The sequence below is a fragment of the Culex pipiens genome, chromosome 2, assembly GCF_016801865.2.
Source record: "Culex pipiens pallens isolate TS chromosome 2, TS_CPP_V2, whole genome shotgun sequence".
Classification (NCBI taxonomy): Eukaryota; Metazoa; Arthropoda; class Insecta; order Diptera; family Culicidae; genus Culex; species Culex pipiens.
The window spans coordinates 144,959,401-144,975,791 of record NC_068938.1 but is presented as its reverse complement, the minus strand read 5'-3'; the positions used below and the strand labels follow the sequence as shown (position 1 = coordinate 144,975,791).

The following is a 16,391-nucleotide window of genomic DNA, read 5'->3' as shown; positions in this document are numbered from 1 at the left end:
ACTTTATAGAAAATTGTTCAAGGAATTCGATGAAAATAAAATTTTAACCCTTAAATGCTCACTAATATTATATTTTAACGTTTTAAGTTTAAAAAATCAGTTTTGACCAATTCCTTATATTTTTATTTGTTTTATTTTATCACCATCGTGTTCCGCGGTGCGATTTTACTGAAAAAAGTTTGATTTTGCGCTGCACTCTGTCCTATGAATTTAAATCCGAAATAAGTTTCTCACATATATAAACCGAATTATGCGGGATTCATCCCTTTTTGTTGAAAAGTACATCATGTACTTCCGAGTGCTACGCAAAATCAAAATTTTTTCAGTAAAATCGCTGTATCTCGCCAATAGTTCATTTTAGTTTGAGGACTACATGATTTTTATGTAAAATTGTCCGGGGAACACGATGGTGATAAAATAAAACGAATAAAAATATAAGGAATTGGTCAAAACTGAATTTTTAAACATAAAACGTTAAAATATAATATTAGTGGGCATTTAAGGGTTAAAATTTTATTTTTATCGAATTCCTTGGACAATTTTCTATAAAACGCAACCATGTAGATAGTCTTTTGCTCAAAAAGTTGCAAAGTTATGATTAAAAGAAAAAAAAGTTTTCAGAAAATCGTCAAAAAAGAGGGCGGTGCCAAAAAATAGAGGGATGGTCCAATCAGCACCAAACTTGGGATTTCTGTTAACTATCGATAGATGAACGTTCCCTCTAAGTTTGGTCCAAATCGGTGAAGGTCGAGTCCAAAAGTGTGCTCAGTTGATCTGGAATGACCCTGATAGTGTTCAAGTTAGTTGTAACATTTAATTGTCTTGTTAACTAAGCTTTCATTAACTGCTTTTTGTTTCATTGATCGTATATTTAAAAAATTTCAACAAGAAATCAAATCATAATTTTTAATAATAGATTACGGAAATTTTGCGAAATGAAAAAATTACTCACAATTAGTTTTATGAATTATTTTTGGAAAAATATTGTGCTGCACAAAATTTCACCGGAAAACCCGGATAACACGATTTTACTTATTATACGAAATCATAATAAGTCAGTAACACCATCGTAGAATATTTTTCTTAGACATAAAATATTCGACCAATTGACACACTTTTTTTTACCCAAATATGAATAATTAATCCAGCAGACTATTGTGAAGAATAAATATTTAAAAGGGCCCAATAACAAGGAGCAAGATAAACTCATCAAACGTTCTCAAAATGAAAAAAAAAATGATTTTATTTTATCTAAACAATTGAATTGAAACAGCCAAAAAAATATTTTAAAAATAAATGGATGCTTAGACATTTTAAGTATGCCAATAAGGATTCATTTGTAAATTATTATTAGGAGGTATGTGGCCGTTTTTTTTGTTGTTGTTGTTTTTAACAGGTGACATCATTGAAAGGAAATAAATCTATAGTTTTATGAATGTATTCAACAAGGATTAGATCAGATAAGATTTGAAGCTTTTGTTATTCACAATGTTATCAAACTTCAAGTTCGAAAAATCACTCACCCCTCTGCAGCGTCTCGGTCCGTCCCGAATCCACCACCCACATGATCCCGTACTTGTCGATCGCGATGCCCTGCACAAACTGCAACGCCGAACAGTTCCCGCGCTTGTTCATCTCCCACGACGGAAACGGCACAATCTCCGGATCGGTCCGGCCGTTGTTCTCCGGCCGCACAAAGTACCCCAACGTGGCGGGAACTCCTGCCAACATGCGGGGAACCGTCACGTACAGGCGATTCGCGTGCGGTTTGCAGTCCGAGATGAGCACGTTCTTCGGGATGTACGCCCCATGGTACAGGGCCCGAGCGCGGTCATCCTCGGTCGGGTAGGCAAAGTCCAGAACGTTCCACTCGTACACCACCCGGAACTGGCGGTCCGCTTGGTTGGTGGGGGTTGAGGGGGTCGGTGGGTTCAGGATTGGGTCCTGGGCGGACACTAGGGATACTAGCAGGACTAGAAGACCTGCTACCGTTGAAAGTCCCATGGTTTTAACTTGTACACTTATTTTAGTACAATTTAGTACAAAAACACTGAAAAAAGTCTTCACGCGTAATTTACGCGATCAACACTCAAAGCAGGTCAATTCACGACTGTGTGACTTGGAGTCGTGACTTCAGCACATCGTTCCTGGCGAGGCCCCACAGAAAAGTTGGTGATTTCAATTAGCACGATTTAGTACTGCGATGAGTTCGTCTGAAAGAGAAAAAGAGAGATACTGTATCAACAAGTTGAAGAAATAAGTTGAAGCGCTGAGAAGAGGAAGAAGAGTTGTTAATTTAATTATTGCGAACTTATTTGGGTTTTGAGCACTGTGACTGCTGAGCGTGCAAAACTTGAGTTTCGATCTTGATTTGAAAGTATTCCAAGAAAGCAAGATTTGCTTCTTTTCGAGGGAAAGGGTTTAATCTTGCGAATTCGCTTGAAATCTGGAAATTGAGGGGGTGTCTGCTAATTAATCATTTGCGTGGTACTAATGAAGTTTTTCGTTTTCTTTTGACTCTTTTTAGGTAAATATCGCGGGTGTGATCGGAACAAGATCATAAATCATGCTTTCGCTGATGGAGATGCGTAAGATTTGTAGATCAACTTATTTTCAACAAGATTTTTAAAAAAATATTTCCAATTGCCTAGAACAAAACATAATACTCATGCAAACTGCGATTGACTGGTCCAGCCCCCCTCTCACTGGAATTGTCGCACTGGCGACCATTTAATGAAATAAATTAATCAAACGGCAGTTACCAGTTAGTGCCTGTGCCTGTCTGTCTGCCAGTCGATCTGCATAATTAAAACGTTCAACCCAATAAAAGCAACAACACCGCCACAATCGTCTCCGCCGTTTCGATCTCAAAGTTCCATTATTGCTTTACGGTTAATTAACCTACGGCGAAGTGGAGACGTCTATCGATAGCAGCAGGTGCCATTTTATTTCCCAGAACATTCACAATTACGTCAACAGCGAAACCTTCAGTTTTGCCGTTAGGAAGTCCGGTTGAACATCCAGCGGATATTGCACGCAAAACGGCGGACCCAAATGAAGAAGGGGGGGGGTCCTTCCAGGAAAGGAGCTCCCGTCTGTGAACCGGTTGTTGTGACCTGTTGAGGGCGCGCGCACTGATTAGGTGCGGTTCAAGGAACTCGGTCAATCGAGCGATGCTTTAACTTGGAATGGAATGTTTGAATGCGGATCATTTACTGACTGTTGGGTTACTTTGTTAAATCAAGTGATTTAGAAACAAATTGGGCGTCATCCAAGTATGTCACACTCTAGGGGGGGAGGGGGGGTCTGAGCAAGAGTGACATCGCATGTTATAAGTATAGGAAAAGAGTGACAAAGGGGGGGAGGGGGGGTAAATTTTGGCTGATTTTAGCGTGACGTACTTTATGGATGAAGCCTTGTTCAAAACGCAAATCGTATCATAACAGAATTTATCGTCAGTTCTTTCTAAGAAACATTTTTGAAAAACGGCGATGGAACCGATCACAGGATCGCCGATAGGTCAGAATTGTTTCTTATACTAATTAGACACTAGTAGTAGACTCTATTGAAATCATGACGATGACGATTCCCGGTAGTCCATCCAGGTTGAAACCCCCTCTTTTCGATTCTCAGGACTTTTTTTTACAAAGGAAAAGTCTTGGTTGAACTTACCCTAGTAACATTTTTAAACTCACTGGTTTTATCATGGTTCTGAAAACCCTCATACGGCCTAAATAGGCTTTTATGGCCTGCTTAAAACCTAAAATGCTACTAGGGTAGAGAAGAAGTCGCGTTCTGAAATGTGGATGTAATCGCATTTTTCCCGATTTAATCCTCAAAAATTACACAAAACGAATAGTAAAAACAACATTATTTCCAAACTTAACAATTCACTGGATTATATATTAGATGATTTTTTTTCGGGAGTTTTTGCGTTCTTTTCAACATGACTAGTTCTATGAAAATATGTTGGTTTTTTAACAAAAAAAAAATCTGTAGGTTTTGCAATCTTTCTAACGTTACTTGTCCCTTGAACAGTTTAAAAGATGACTTAATTATTTGTGGAAGTTTTTGCAACATTTTTAAAATAAATAGTTCTCTATAAATATCACGTTTAAACTAAAAATCTGTTGGTTTTTAAATTCTTTTCAAACATGACCTGTTCTTTAAAAATAAATTCGGTTTGAAATAAGTTTTTTTAATGAGTTCAATATTCCTTCAAAAATAATCCAGTTTTAGATAATCAATTTTTCAAAAAATATAATCTTTGAGTTTCCACATTCTTTTAAACACGCCCAGTTCATGAGAAAAAAAATATTTTCAAAACAAATTTCTGTAAGGAATCTTTCGAACAAAAGCAGCTTTTTGAAAACAAATAAGTTTTTCAAAAAATAATTTTTATGCGTTTTTGCATTGTTTTGAACATGAATAATTATATGAATATTTTAAAGAGAGATTTTAAGGGTGCACAGCAACCGAGGAAGTTGTTGTCTTCTTATTCCAAATTTGTCAAACTTACGGACCCAAACCTGAAAGAATCTGATTGCCAAAATAGTCAAACCTTATTGCAAATAACTTTGAAGACAGTAATTTAGGGGATGAATAAAAAATCATTTCGATAGTTCCCGTATTTTTGAAGATACTAAAATATCTGTAACAGAAATCTGGGTGCAAAAGCTATGGTTGATGTGTACCGTTAAATTTATTTTTGAATTATTTTACCTTTTTTTGCATGAGCTGCTTAAAAACATTTTTGAATAGTTTGTTGAGTTTTTTTGTATTAAAAAACATGAGCAGTTCATGAAAAACATTTTATAATGCACAAGAAAAAGGCAGTTTCTCCATCAATATCACATTTATTGACATTCTTATGAATTTCTGCGAGGTTTTGTTTTTAATACAAAAAAGTCGAGGTGCTGTTCAAATATTTTGCAAACAAATGTTTATAATGTTATATTCAGCCAAAAATAAATACAACTAATTCCTATGATTTTTAAAGCAAAACCAAACTTTCAGTGGAATGCCTATTTGGCGAAACGTCCATCGGCGAAACGATTTTCTGTGAAATATACTGCCGCTCAAATCAAGTCCGTCCCATAAGTAATTTCGTCAACATTGAGTTAATGATGCAACCAAAATCATGTGAACTATCAGAAAAACCAATAAACTTTAGAATTTTGTTCCAGAAACCGTAGAAAATTCAATTTTTCGAGAAATTCTAACACGTAACCTCCTGGGTGTGACAAATTTGATTTGCGTTTTCTCAGCTTGCTGTTTTTACATAAGGGACAGACTCTGCATGAGCATCATTTTTAAACATTCAGAAAATTCTGTTAAGGTTGTTTTAAAATCATTTTCATCTTTCATTTTTTAAAGGGTTAAAATGGATGAAAATAAACATTTTTATGCATGTTTTTATTATGAAATTGTCTCAGGAACACGAATATGATAAAATTATCACCAGAAAATGGGATCTAAGGGGTCCCCCGAGCAAAAATTTACAACCGAAAAATTTACTAAAAGTAAAAGTGATAAACTGCCTTACCCAAAGCGTTCTCAGTCTCAGATGGTAGTCCCAGATGTCCCCTACAAGCTGCATGTCGAACCGAGTTGATATCTGGATGGAACACTTTTTTATTTGAGTTTGAAAATTATGCTATTTTTTCTCTAAAATGCCAATAACTCCTTTTAGATTTAACCAATTGGGATGCTCTATCCTGCATTTTGTTGCATTTTTTAAGCCCTTTCAGATGCATTTTGAATTTTGAAATTTAATTGAATTTTGCCAAAGTTATAGCCTTTTTAAGATTTTTGTTGTTTTTGAACCTTCATACTTTGTGTCCCGATTTGCCCCACTTCCCGTTGACCTAGAGTGCTCATATTTTGGCCAGATGCTAGTTTTATATGTACAAACAACCCCTGAAAATTTCAGGCAGATTGGTGAGGTCCAAACGACCCCAAGTAACATTTTTTCCAGGAGTTCTACAAGAGCTCTTCAAGATAGCTACAGCATAGCAGTTTGGACCGCGGTAGGATAAAACTCTCTTCAAGTATTCTTCCAAACTCCTGAAGAAGTTTTGAAGAGAATTTTATCCTACCGCGGTCCAAACTGCTATGCTGTAGCTATCTTGAAGAGCTCTTGTAGAACTCTTGGAAAAAAATGTTACTTGGGACGTCCCATACAAAGGGGTATGCCCTGTTCGTGGACTCGCTCTTAAGTTTTAGCCACCTAAAGTAATTCTTTTGTATCAAGTGACTTTTTTACTTGTAGAAGTCATGACCAAGCTTGACCACATCTTTTTTTTTCGAAATGATCACAAAATTTGAAGGTCATTGAAGATAGGTCTATATTTTTCTTAGATTTCATCAGAACTGCTCTTAAGAGGAGTTAATTGCATTATTCAAGTACGAATTTTAGAAAATTGATTTAAATTTCTTGATTATTTCAAGAACCTTTCCGTTGAGTTTAAGGGTGCACAACAACCAACAAAGTTGTTGTCTTCTTATTCCAAAATGTCAAACTTATGGACCCAAACCTGCGACAATTTGATTGTAGAATTGTTAAACATTTTTGTAAATTGTATTGAAGACAATACTTTAGGGGATGCATAAAAATTATAAAGAAAGTTCCCGTACTTTTGAAGATACAAAAATGTCTGTAATTAAAATCATGCTGCAAAAGTTATGGTTGATGTGCACCGTTAATGATCTGGCAACTCTGCTTAGCGTTTTTTGAGATAAAATTGCCAAACAAGTGTGAGGAAGGCATTAACAACTAACCGGTGGATTATGTTAGATAATCTCATTATCAAATCCGTTAGGCAGCGGTTGCCCCTTCCAGGTGATCCATTCAAGTTGGTGCCGGCGTAAAATCAGTCAGTTATCTAACCGGATTCTGTTCACAAACTCGGAGATGTAACATTACATTACTGCACTGCCCAAGTGCAAAGTTCACCCAAGTTATTATCAATAGCTGTACTGCCAGCAGGCAATTTATAACATTCTAAACTAAGACCGAGGAGCAATCCCAGTATGGAGTATCATCCTAATTACGTACCGGCCAACGATTAAGTGGACCATACGTACGAAGGAGGGTGTCGGTTTAATGCAGGCCTTTTGTTGTCCCGATAATTAATCCTGCTAAGCTAAGCTTTGAAATACACACCCTAATAGAGGTTTTGAGCAGCACTGCTTTGAGCTAATCCTAATGAGGATCATTGTTGGAATTTTAGTGCGGCTCATCGATAAGCTGTTCTATTCTCCCTTTAGGTGTATTTTATTAGCTTTTAGGCCAAAACAACAAGTCACGTAATGAAGGTATTTCCACTTTGAGGCCAGCGTTATTGTTTGGCACCCAATCCGTAATGACACTTAGTTCTATTTTGGAGTCCGCTCTAAGAACCTATAGAACCATCCGTATTGGGTCGAGGAAGACTAGTCTAGAACATTGGAGATTCGTCGCCCGACGACTCGAAAACCATAAACCCATAATAACTATTATTGCCCGTGAAATCAATTTGTGGCTTTGTCAATTCACACCGCGCGCATATAATAGAGTCGTCTACCTTCCCTTCTATGTGTACTCAGATGAGTAAGCAACCACAGATATGCAAAACCGCTTCTATTCCGAAGTGACCAACGTAGGTCCAACGTGAGGGCAGCAGCCGGGAGGGGCTAATTTTATAGTCTGCTCACATCAACCGCAGCCGCGTCGAACGCCGCTCCAACAGCTAGAGCTAGATTTGTGCAGGTTCTTCTGCTTACAGCGACTTCGTCCAAGTTGTTGTTGCTTGGCGCTCTGGTACGCAGCAGCAGCAGCGTCGCAGCACTTGAAGGTCTCCCCCTCCCTCTCCCACTCTCCCTGATAAAGCTTCGCGGAAGGACCCCGTCTAAGGTTCTTGGATTTGTGCGATGGCCGGAAGTGAAGTCCTCGGTGGTGGGAGATCGGCTGGTGGTGGTGATGACGACGTTGACGTGGGTTTAATCATATAAACAGAGTAATAAACTTCGAGACGCGACTTGACTCGAACGGGAGGGATACTCTGATATGGGTTCGATAGATATGGAAATTTACGATGCAGCGCTTGACCCATAACTCAGCGGTGGAAGTATCGGATGTGACAGATTGTGGCACGAGATTTGTCTACTCGAAGGTTGTTCTACTTAGAATACCCGTGTGAAGTGCTTAGCGGGATGATGTTTACTTTTGCGTCGTAATATTGCAATGTAAACCTGAAGGAACTGCGATAGATTCTAGTTTTAGGTAAACTTTGGTAATGTGGGTGCATTAGCTGAATTATTTTAAAATTCAGCAAATAATCTGTTAAAAGCATTTGATAAAAAATATAATACTGCAAAAAGGTTTGCATTTGACGTTAATTTCATTACATCGAGAATATGCTTCTAGATAAATTAAAAATGAGCAGAAATGTTGTTGGTGTGTTAAAATTTGTATGCAAATATACAAACAATCAGCGTCGTTCTCATACAAATAGTTTAATTAACAGAAAATTGCAATTAAACTTTGTTACCGTTGCGGCTACATGCTCTACTTTGCCCCTTAATCAGTCATGGGCAACTAGGAGGATTTTGCAAGCTTTACAGTTGTTGCGTACGCAATTAGGATATTCACCCTAGATTTAGTTCTGCACACGATCCCATAACTTGCTGACCTTCAAGACTTTTTCTAATCCCCATTTCTGTGCACACGGCACCAACAATTGGTCTTTTGTTGATCCTCATGGTAGTTCGCAGCCCCTATTGTTCCAGATCTTGAGTTTGACCTTGCCACCGACTATAAAAAGGCACCCCAAAATGTAATCCCCATCCAGTATCACCCAGCCCCGGCTAAAGGGCACACCTAATAAAGAACCCCAAACCACGACTTCAGGACCTTCTTCTTCATCCGGACCAAGCACCCCCCCCATCGGAGTTTTACAGTCCACTCCCTGTCCTGCTGAGGACAATCCCGGCTGTCGAGGAGGTGTCTCGGCGAGACATTTTTTGGTCCTTCGAGCCGGATCCGGACCGGACCCTCGAAGTGTACCCCTCGCCCCGCTCTTCACGAGCATTGGAAGCACGGTGTGGAGCTCCTGTGCGAGCCGCCGTCGCTTGGGTTGGCACCTGGCGTTGCCTCCCTCCCCCTTCAAGCTTGGTCTGGTAGCGGAAGTTGGTTCCTGTGTCGCGCGGAAGTTGTTAGTGCAGAAGTGTCTCGTGTACGGTCGAAGGAGATCGTGAACAAACCGAGTGCCGGTCTATCCCGGAAACCCCGTCCAGCTCAGCGGAGTGGTCGGAAGAGCACGTGTTACCGTTGCTAGTGAAAAGTGGACAAAAGTGAATCGGATTCATTCCGGAAGCCCCCGAAGCTCGTAAGAGCATTCGGAAGAGCACGCGGTTGCTGCAAATGTTCGACGGTCAAGCGTGGCCGTACCGGATTCAATCCGGACTCCCCAGAAGCCCCGAAGATCCTTCGGAAGAGCACGGTGGTGAGCTTCGGCGAGCCACCGTCGCTAGTGAAAGTGTGTGAAGAAAGTGTCCTCCTGGAAGAACCGAACGTTGAACGCTGCGCGTGGCTCACCCGAGCCGGCGCGGTCCTGGTGGCACCTGGCGCTGCCACAGACACGTGATCAAGAACGATTGATCAACCGTGTCCGAAACTGAAAAGTGTGTGAACAATAAGTGAGAAAAAGTGGTCCCCAAGCGTTGTGAAAACCGCCATCGCTGCGCAGACAGCGTGGCGTGGTCATCGGAATTAAAGTGTGTGAAGCCGCCATTGCTGTGCGGATCACGTGGCGATCCAAAAGTGAGAAAGTGATTTGTAGGTCCAGAAGAAGCTTTGCCGTTTCCGACCTGGTGTCGTCGGAGAAGTGATACACGCTCGCTGCAGAAGCCGCCATTGCTGCGCGGCCCACGTGGCGCGGTCGTTTAAAGTGCGTGGTTCCTGAGCAAGCCGCCATTTTGTAACCGCCATTCCTGAGCTAGCAGGTGGCGTCTGCCTGCTGTCGCTGGTCAACCCGGACTTTCCAGATTCCAGAACAACCGGCTGCACGAGCGGGACGCCGTTTCCTCGGGTTTGGCGTCAAAACCCGCACGAGCATGTGGCTGACATTGCTGGCCAGCCACAGAGAGTTTGTAGGTTGAGTTGGAGCTGCTAAGGTGAGTAAAACAAACGATTTGTGTGTTTGGAGCTACCGATCGAAGAATGTCGAAGCTACGAGAGCTGTCGACGCTCGTGCGCGTCACTAGAGCTTCCATCCTATTTATCGAACGTTTTGTGGAGGCATTCAATTTTAACCTTGATTGCGAGAAAGTTCCGTTCCGTATTCAACGGCTGGACGAACTTGTGAAGCGCCACATGGCAGCATTAGTTGATCTTGAGCTATCGACAGACGACACACAAACACGGGAGGAATACACCAACCAGAGAGTGGACATGGAGGATCGCTACAACCGGCTGCGTGACTTCTTGGTGTCACATGGACCGACTACACCTGATCAAGCCGCTGCGCTCTGTCCGCCCCCTGCTTCTATCCCCAGCGGTTGTTCTGTGTGCTCTCAACCCCATCGCACAACTGTGTGCGTACAGTATCTACGCTTGCCGTACGATCAAAAGCTCGAAACTGTCCTTCAAAAGAATCTCTGCCGGAACTGTCTGTCGGTCAGCCACCCCACGCGTGACTGCTCCTCGAATCCCTGCTGGCGATGCAGACAGAAACATCACGTCTCGTTGCATCCTCCCTCCCCTGGTGATCGGCCACCTTTGACGTGGTCACGAAAGAATGCCGTCTCGCAACCCTCGGAAAGAACTCTCACCTCACTCACACAAACAGAAGCCCTCACCCTCACACCAACCCCCGAACACAACCACCCTCAGCCGGCAGTCCCTTGGGAAATTTATATTGTCCCACTGGGTGCTGCATCTAGAGCTTCCCTGTCGGAAGCTGTGGAGTTCGACTACCCCTCGTCCCTTCCTGCCAAGGTCGAGGCTCACCGGCCTGAAAGAAAGGCCAAACTCGCTCAAGGTTCAACCTTCCAACATCGGATCGCGATCGATCTAGATGTCGTCTCGCTACAAAGCATCGTCACCGAAGCGCAGCTGCGACGCAGCCTGCGTTGGTGTCCAAGTTTCGCTGGCGGCGGTCTCCAGGATTGGCTGTTTCGGATACAGCGCACTGCTGGCCCTGTATTCTCCGGAACTCAAAAGTCTGAGTTACACGCGCTCGGCACTACTGGCAAGCTCTCTCAGCAACTCACTCCACTGGCTGGCAGCGCGGTGAACACTCTGGCTCACTCGTGCTCACTCGAATCGGCAGCGATCCGGTTCAAGCGCTCTGCGTCTCCCAAGCACGGCTCGCTTGAGGATAACGTCGGAACTCGCAAGCTGGACGCCCACGCAATGCTCGCTGGCGTCACTCCCCCGGATTTTATCAAGCTCAAACTCTCCTTACTCGGACGATACTCGTCGCGGACGAGATCCCCCAACGCCCTCGTTGGCTGTCTGCAGCTGAAGCGACATGGAGTTCCACCCACAACCTCGCCATACCTGGCGGCAGAGGATCTCTCACCGATCACGGATCAAGTTCAGTGCTGGCTCGAGGTCGACCCGCTAGTCGACAGAGGTGCACTCCCCGTTGGTGGCCGGCGCGGTCAACCGACAAGCGCCCGGAAGCAAACGTTCTATCTTCTGGCAAAGCGTTTCCCCCCGATGGCATCAGCTCAAAGTCCCCTGCTGCACGCAGGCCCTACGTTTGAAAGCAATACCCGTAACATGGCACGGGCGAAGTTCGATACGAACCGTCGTGGACGCCCACCCGATCTCAACCCAAAACCTGCTCCCTCAGCCGAACTGTCGGCACGAAGGTCAACGTGGGCTACGCTACGCCCATGGTACGCTGCCGTAGTGACCCCAGCCGCAACCGAAGGCGACTGGCTGCCTCCCGGAGCATGTTCACACTCATCAAGCAAGCAGATTTACGAAAGGCGCCAACGAGCTTGGGCCTCGCCAATCCTTCACCAACACGTGACCAAAGCTGGCCTGTCGCTCCACGCGCGCTGGCATCAGCCTCACCCTGGAGATCAACTGAGCCGAAGTCGTCGGTAACGACACCCAAGGACAACCCCGAGGCCGAAGAGGTCGGCAACCCAACCGATGAGCTGCTCAAGGAGTCGGCGGCACATCTGAGAACAGTGAAGTGTTAGAATCTAAGAAGTGTGACATGTAAATATTTTCTAGCTTTAATTCTGAATGGAACTGGCGTTCCATTGGTGGCCGGTATGTTGCGTCCGCAATTAGGATATTCACCCTAGATTTAGTTCTGCACACGATCCCAAAGCTAGCTGATCTTCAAGGCTATTTCTAATCCCCATTTCTGTGCACGCGGCACCAACAATTGGTCTTTTGTTGATCCTCATGGTAATTCGAAGCCCCTATTGTATTAGATCTTTAGTTTGACCTTGCCACCGCCTATAAAAAGGCTCCCCGAATTGTAATCCCCATCCAGTATCACCCAGCCCCGGCTAAAGGGCACACCTAATAAAGAACCCCAAACCACGACTTCAGGACCTTCTTCTTCATCCGGACCAAGCACCCCCCCATCGGAGTTTTACAGTCCACTCCCTGTCCTGCTGAGGACAATCCCGGCTGTCGAGGAGGTGTCTCGGCGAATCTCCTTGCAAACCGTTTCCGCCGGATGCTGAAACCGGCCGTAGCTCGCAGTCCCCTGCTGCACGCAGGCCTCCCGTTTGGTAGTAATTTCCGTAACTTGGCACGGAAGGAGTTCGATACGAACCGTCGTGGACGCCCACCCGATCTCAAGCGCAAAACCTCCTCTCTCCGCCGAACCGTCGGCACGAAGTTCAACGTGGACAACGTTACGCAGCGTACCGTAGCCGCAGAACGAGCGCTGAAGCAAAACCTCCGCCGAGTCATCGGCACAAAAGCTCTCACCACTGAAGCCATGCAGACGGTACACTGCCAGATCGAAAGCTGCCTCAACACGCGGCCGCAGACGGCCGTCTCGGAGAACCCCAACGACTTGACTGCAATCACACCTGGACACTTCCTGTTCGGCTCCGCTCTACAATCGATCCCTGAGTCCGACCTCTCCAGTGTCCCTACCAACCGGCTATCGCTGTGGCAAGCGATTCAGCGGAATAACCAGCAGTACTGGAAGCTGAGGGCAACAAACGCACCAAGGACCTGTACCGGCAAGCTGGTCATCCTGAAAGAAGACAATCTTTCCCCCTTTGTTGGAGCATGTGCCGCTCAACCGCAGTTCGTCCTGGTCCGGACGGACTAGTGCGGGTCGTGAGCGTCAAGGTTCCGTCGGGTGCTGTCTACTCCAACCCTGAAGACGACGAGTCGCCCAGCCAGTCGACGAACTCCGAAGACAATAGTGTGAAGTGCTAGCTAGTAAGAAGAGTAGTTTAGTTTAAATGGAATCGGGATTCCATTGGTGGCCGGTATGTTGGGGCCGAAATGATGTGTGACCCTTAAGGACCCAATTCTGCACTCGCGTTGCACAAGGCAAGAGAATAGATTCTCTTGCTCTTTAGAATTGCACACGGCCCCAAGAAGATCTCTCTATTGTATCCCTAATCCCTATTGTGCTGGATAGACGCCCCTGGTCTATAAAACCCCGACCGAACCATGTAAACTCCCTCTTTCTGAAATAAACCGCCACGTTGGTAAGTGTACCGTGACCCCGCTCGACTTGATCGCTATCCACCATCCGAAGAAGTTCCGCTTCCAACTTTAATACAGTCCACTGGCCCTTCCTTCACTGGACTGGGCTCGAAGAGGTGTCTGGCGTAGACAACAGTAAAATTAGGGTATCACAGATTAGAGAGTTTGTGTAGTCTTAAAATTAAATGTTGTCAAGTAAATAAAAGTAAAATAAATATCACAAACAATATAAAATCAGAGCACAGCTAGGGATCATAACCATAAAACACACTGTTATTGCAAACCGCAGGAACAAAGTTTGTTAACACACTGTACAAACCTACATTGCGGGATTGCTACCAGAAAAGTACGAAGTAGTACTGTAAGGAGAGGACTAGAGGAAAAAGGGAATAAAGGGGCTAAAAAGAAGCGAGAGAGTACTCTACTGAGGGTCAGCATTGACTTGGAAGATCTTTTCCACATTGACCAGCCCGCTAGCAAGACCTTCAAACCAAAGAGCCAGCAAGTATCAGTGCCCTTGAACTTGTACAGAATTCATTAGTGGAAAATTATAACACGCAAGCAAATATCGGCGAATCAGGACCCAAGGTTTCCGCTCAAGAACCAGATCACGGCGACCGCGAACGATCGCCACCAGCACGCCGAAGTGACAGACTCGACGCCGAAGGCCATCCGGCGAATGTCCATCCAAGAACTGCCAGGCGACCCGGCACGTGACCACGTGGCCCCGGTCTAACCCACACCCAAGATGTCGGCCTGCTCGGCCGGAGATACGAGCGACCACCCCTCCCCCCCCCCTCGTGGGCGTGGCATGGGCGTACCTGCAAAGAGCATGTCAGATGCTCCAGAAACAAGTTCCGGAAGCGGTCGAGGCGATCGCGGACCTCCGGAGCAAGCCAGCCACGAGAGTGTCATCGGAGGTGAGCAGCAGAAGCAGATGCAGCAGCCAACCTGCCCCGCACTAACACACACACATACACAGCGTGAGTCCAAGAAATACAGTGCTTAATTTAACTAAAATAGTGCCTTGATTCCTTGAGCTTCGAGCCGACCCTTGAAAGAAAGAGCTCTTGCTTGACTAGCCCCGCCAGCGCGAAAAGAGGCCCTGAGCCCACCCCAGTCCGGCCGTGGCTCTAAGACCAACCGGCTGGGGCGTCTTAAGGCCTCCTGGCCTAGAGGGTACGATGTCCCAACTAGTAACAACTTGCAAAAAAAAAAAAAACAAAAACTATCAACCATAATCCCACCTATAGAATCCAAACAACTGCTGTCAGAAGAACTAGAGGATTTGTAAATTTTTTTATTCCCTAGTCCCATAACAATTTCTTTATTAAACTATTTAAGATATTTTTGTATTTATCACAGATATTTTATAAGAGATTTTTCTTATCTTTTTGGATCAATGCCAGTATTTTTGAATATTTTAATCACATAATAAGATTTATTAAAATACATCAAAAAAATAACAAAACTTACGGACCCAATCTTGCAACAATTTGATTGTAAAAATCTTCAAACTTTGTTATACATCATTTTGCAACAAGTACTTTTAAAGGGATAAAAATTATATCGAGTTCTTGCTTTTCCTCGAGTTAAGTTAATTTTTGTTAATTTGTGTAGGTCAGTGACACTGACTGAATCAGTGTTTTAAATGTCAAACAATCAAATAATTGTGGAATTTTTTAAATAGCCAAAACAGGTTAACATGAATGTTTTTCATATACTTTATTCAAAAAATTGAAAAAAATTCAGATATTTTCAATTTTCGACATTGCTAAGTTACCATCGCTTCAAAATTGATCCAATCTTCAATTTCTTAAAAAAATATATAGAAAATTGTCTGAAATTGAAATTTTTGGATTATTTATGAAAATTGTTATGTTTTAGTACTGCGAAATCCTTTTGACCAACTTGACCAACATTTAATTTTTTGTCATATAAAACACATCAAAAATAGTAGTTTATGCAACAAGTAGCAAAAAGAAGATTCTTCAGCGCGAGTTGTTCATTTATCCAACCAGGTTTACCGAGTTGGATAAAAACGATGAGTGCTGAAATAAATCAAGTTTAGCAACGTGCTTACATTGATTTTGCAATTGCCAAAAACGCATTTTGAATGGAATTTTATGTCAAACTTCCATATGTTAAGTAAACTCACCAATCAAAACAAAAAAATACCGTCAGTGGGGGTGACATTGGGTCTGGGGGGTGAGATTGGGTCAAAGTGATTTTTTACGGGTTTTACCATTTTTCAGGTTATTCTCAATGAAACTGAATTCTGTTAAAGGGGTTGTGTAGGGGACATCTTAAGATGACTTCGCTGAAAAAATCTCGTTCCTAGAACAAATCCTGTTATTTTGGCAGATGTCTAAAGTTGGGGTACGTTTTTGGCCAAAAATGACCTCTCGAAAAATCATTTTTCTAATATTTTTGTTAGAATCGCACAAATCCAACTTCAAACATTGTAGCGTGTCAATACGATTCCCTCGAACAAGAAACTCTGTTGGATGACTTGTTTTTACCATATCGTTGTATGTGAGCATCATTTTAGTTTCATTTGACCCAATGTCACCTCCACTAAGGGTTGAGATTGGGTCAATTTTCAAACTATTGGCATTTAAGGTAGTGTTCATCAAAATCCACCATATTTTAGGAAAATGTTAGTAAACTATCTAAGAACAAATCTACGTTGAAAGATTTTCGATGT

General features: G+C 43.4%; 2 protein-coding genes across 4 annotated transcripts in view; one reads left to right on the top strand and one right to left on the bottom strand.

Annotated features, from left to right (window-relative positions):
* LOC120423628 (protein yellow-like) overlaps positions 1 to 16,391 on the bottom strand; it is a 564,570-nt gene that overhangs the window by 3,790 nt on the left and 544,389 nt on the right. For both annotated transcript variants that reach the window (XM_052707786.1, XM_039587494.2), the window contains exon 2: positions 1,524 to 2,213. In XM_052707786.1, the coding sequence (XP_052563746.1) occupies positions 1,524 to 2,004 (481 nt within the window). In that variant the 5' untranslated portion in view covers positions 2,005 to 2,213. The remainder of the gene's footprint in view (positions 1 to 1,523; positions 2,214 to 16,391) is intronic.
* LOC120423630 (kin of IRRE-like protein 1) overlaps positions 1 to 16,391 on the top strand; it is a 366,108-nt gene that overhangs the window by 49,907 nt on the left and 299,810 nt on the right. The gene's annotated exons all lie outside the window — the stretch shown is intronic.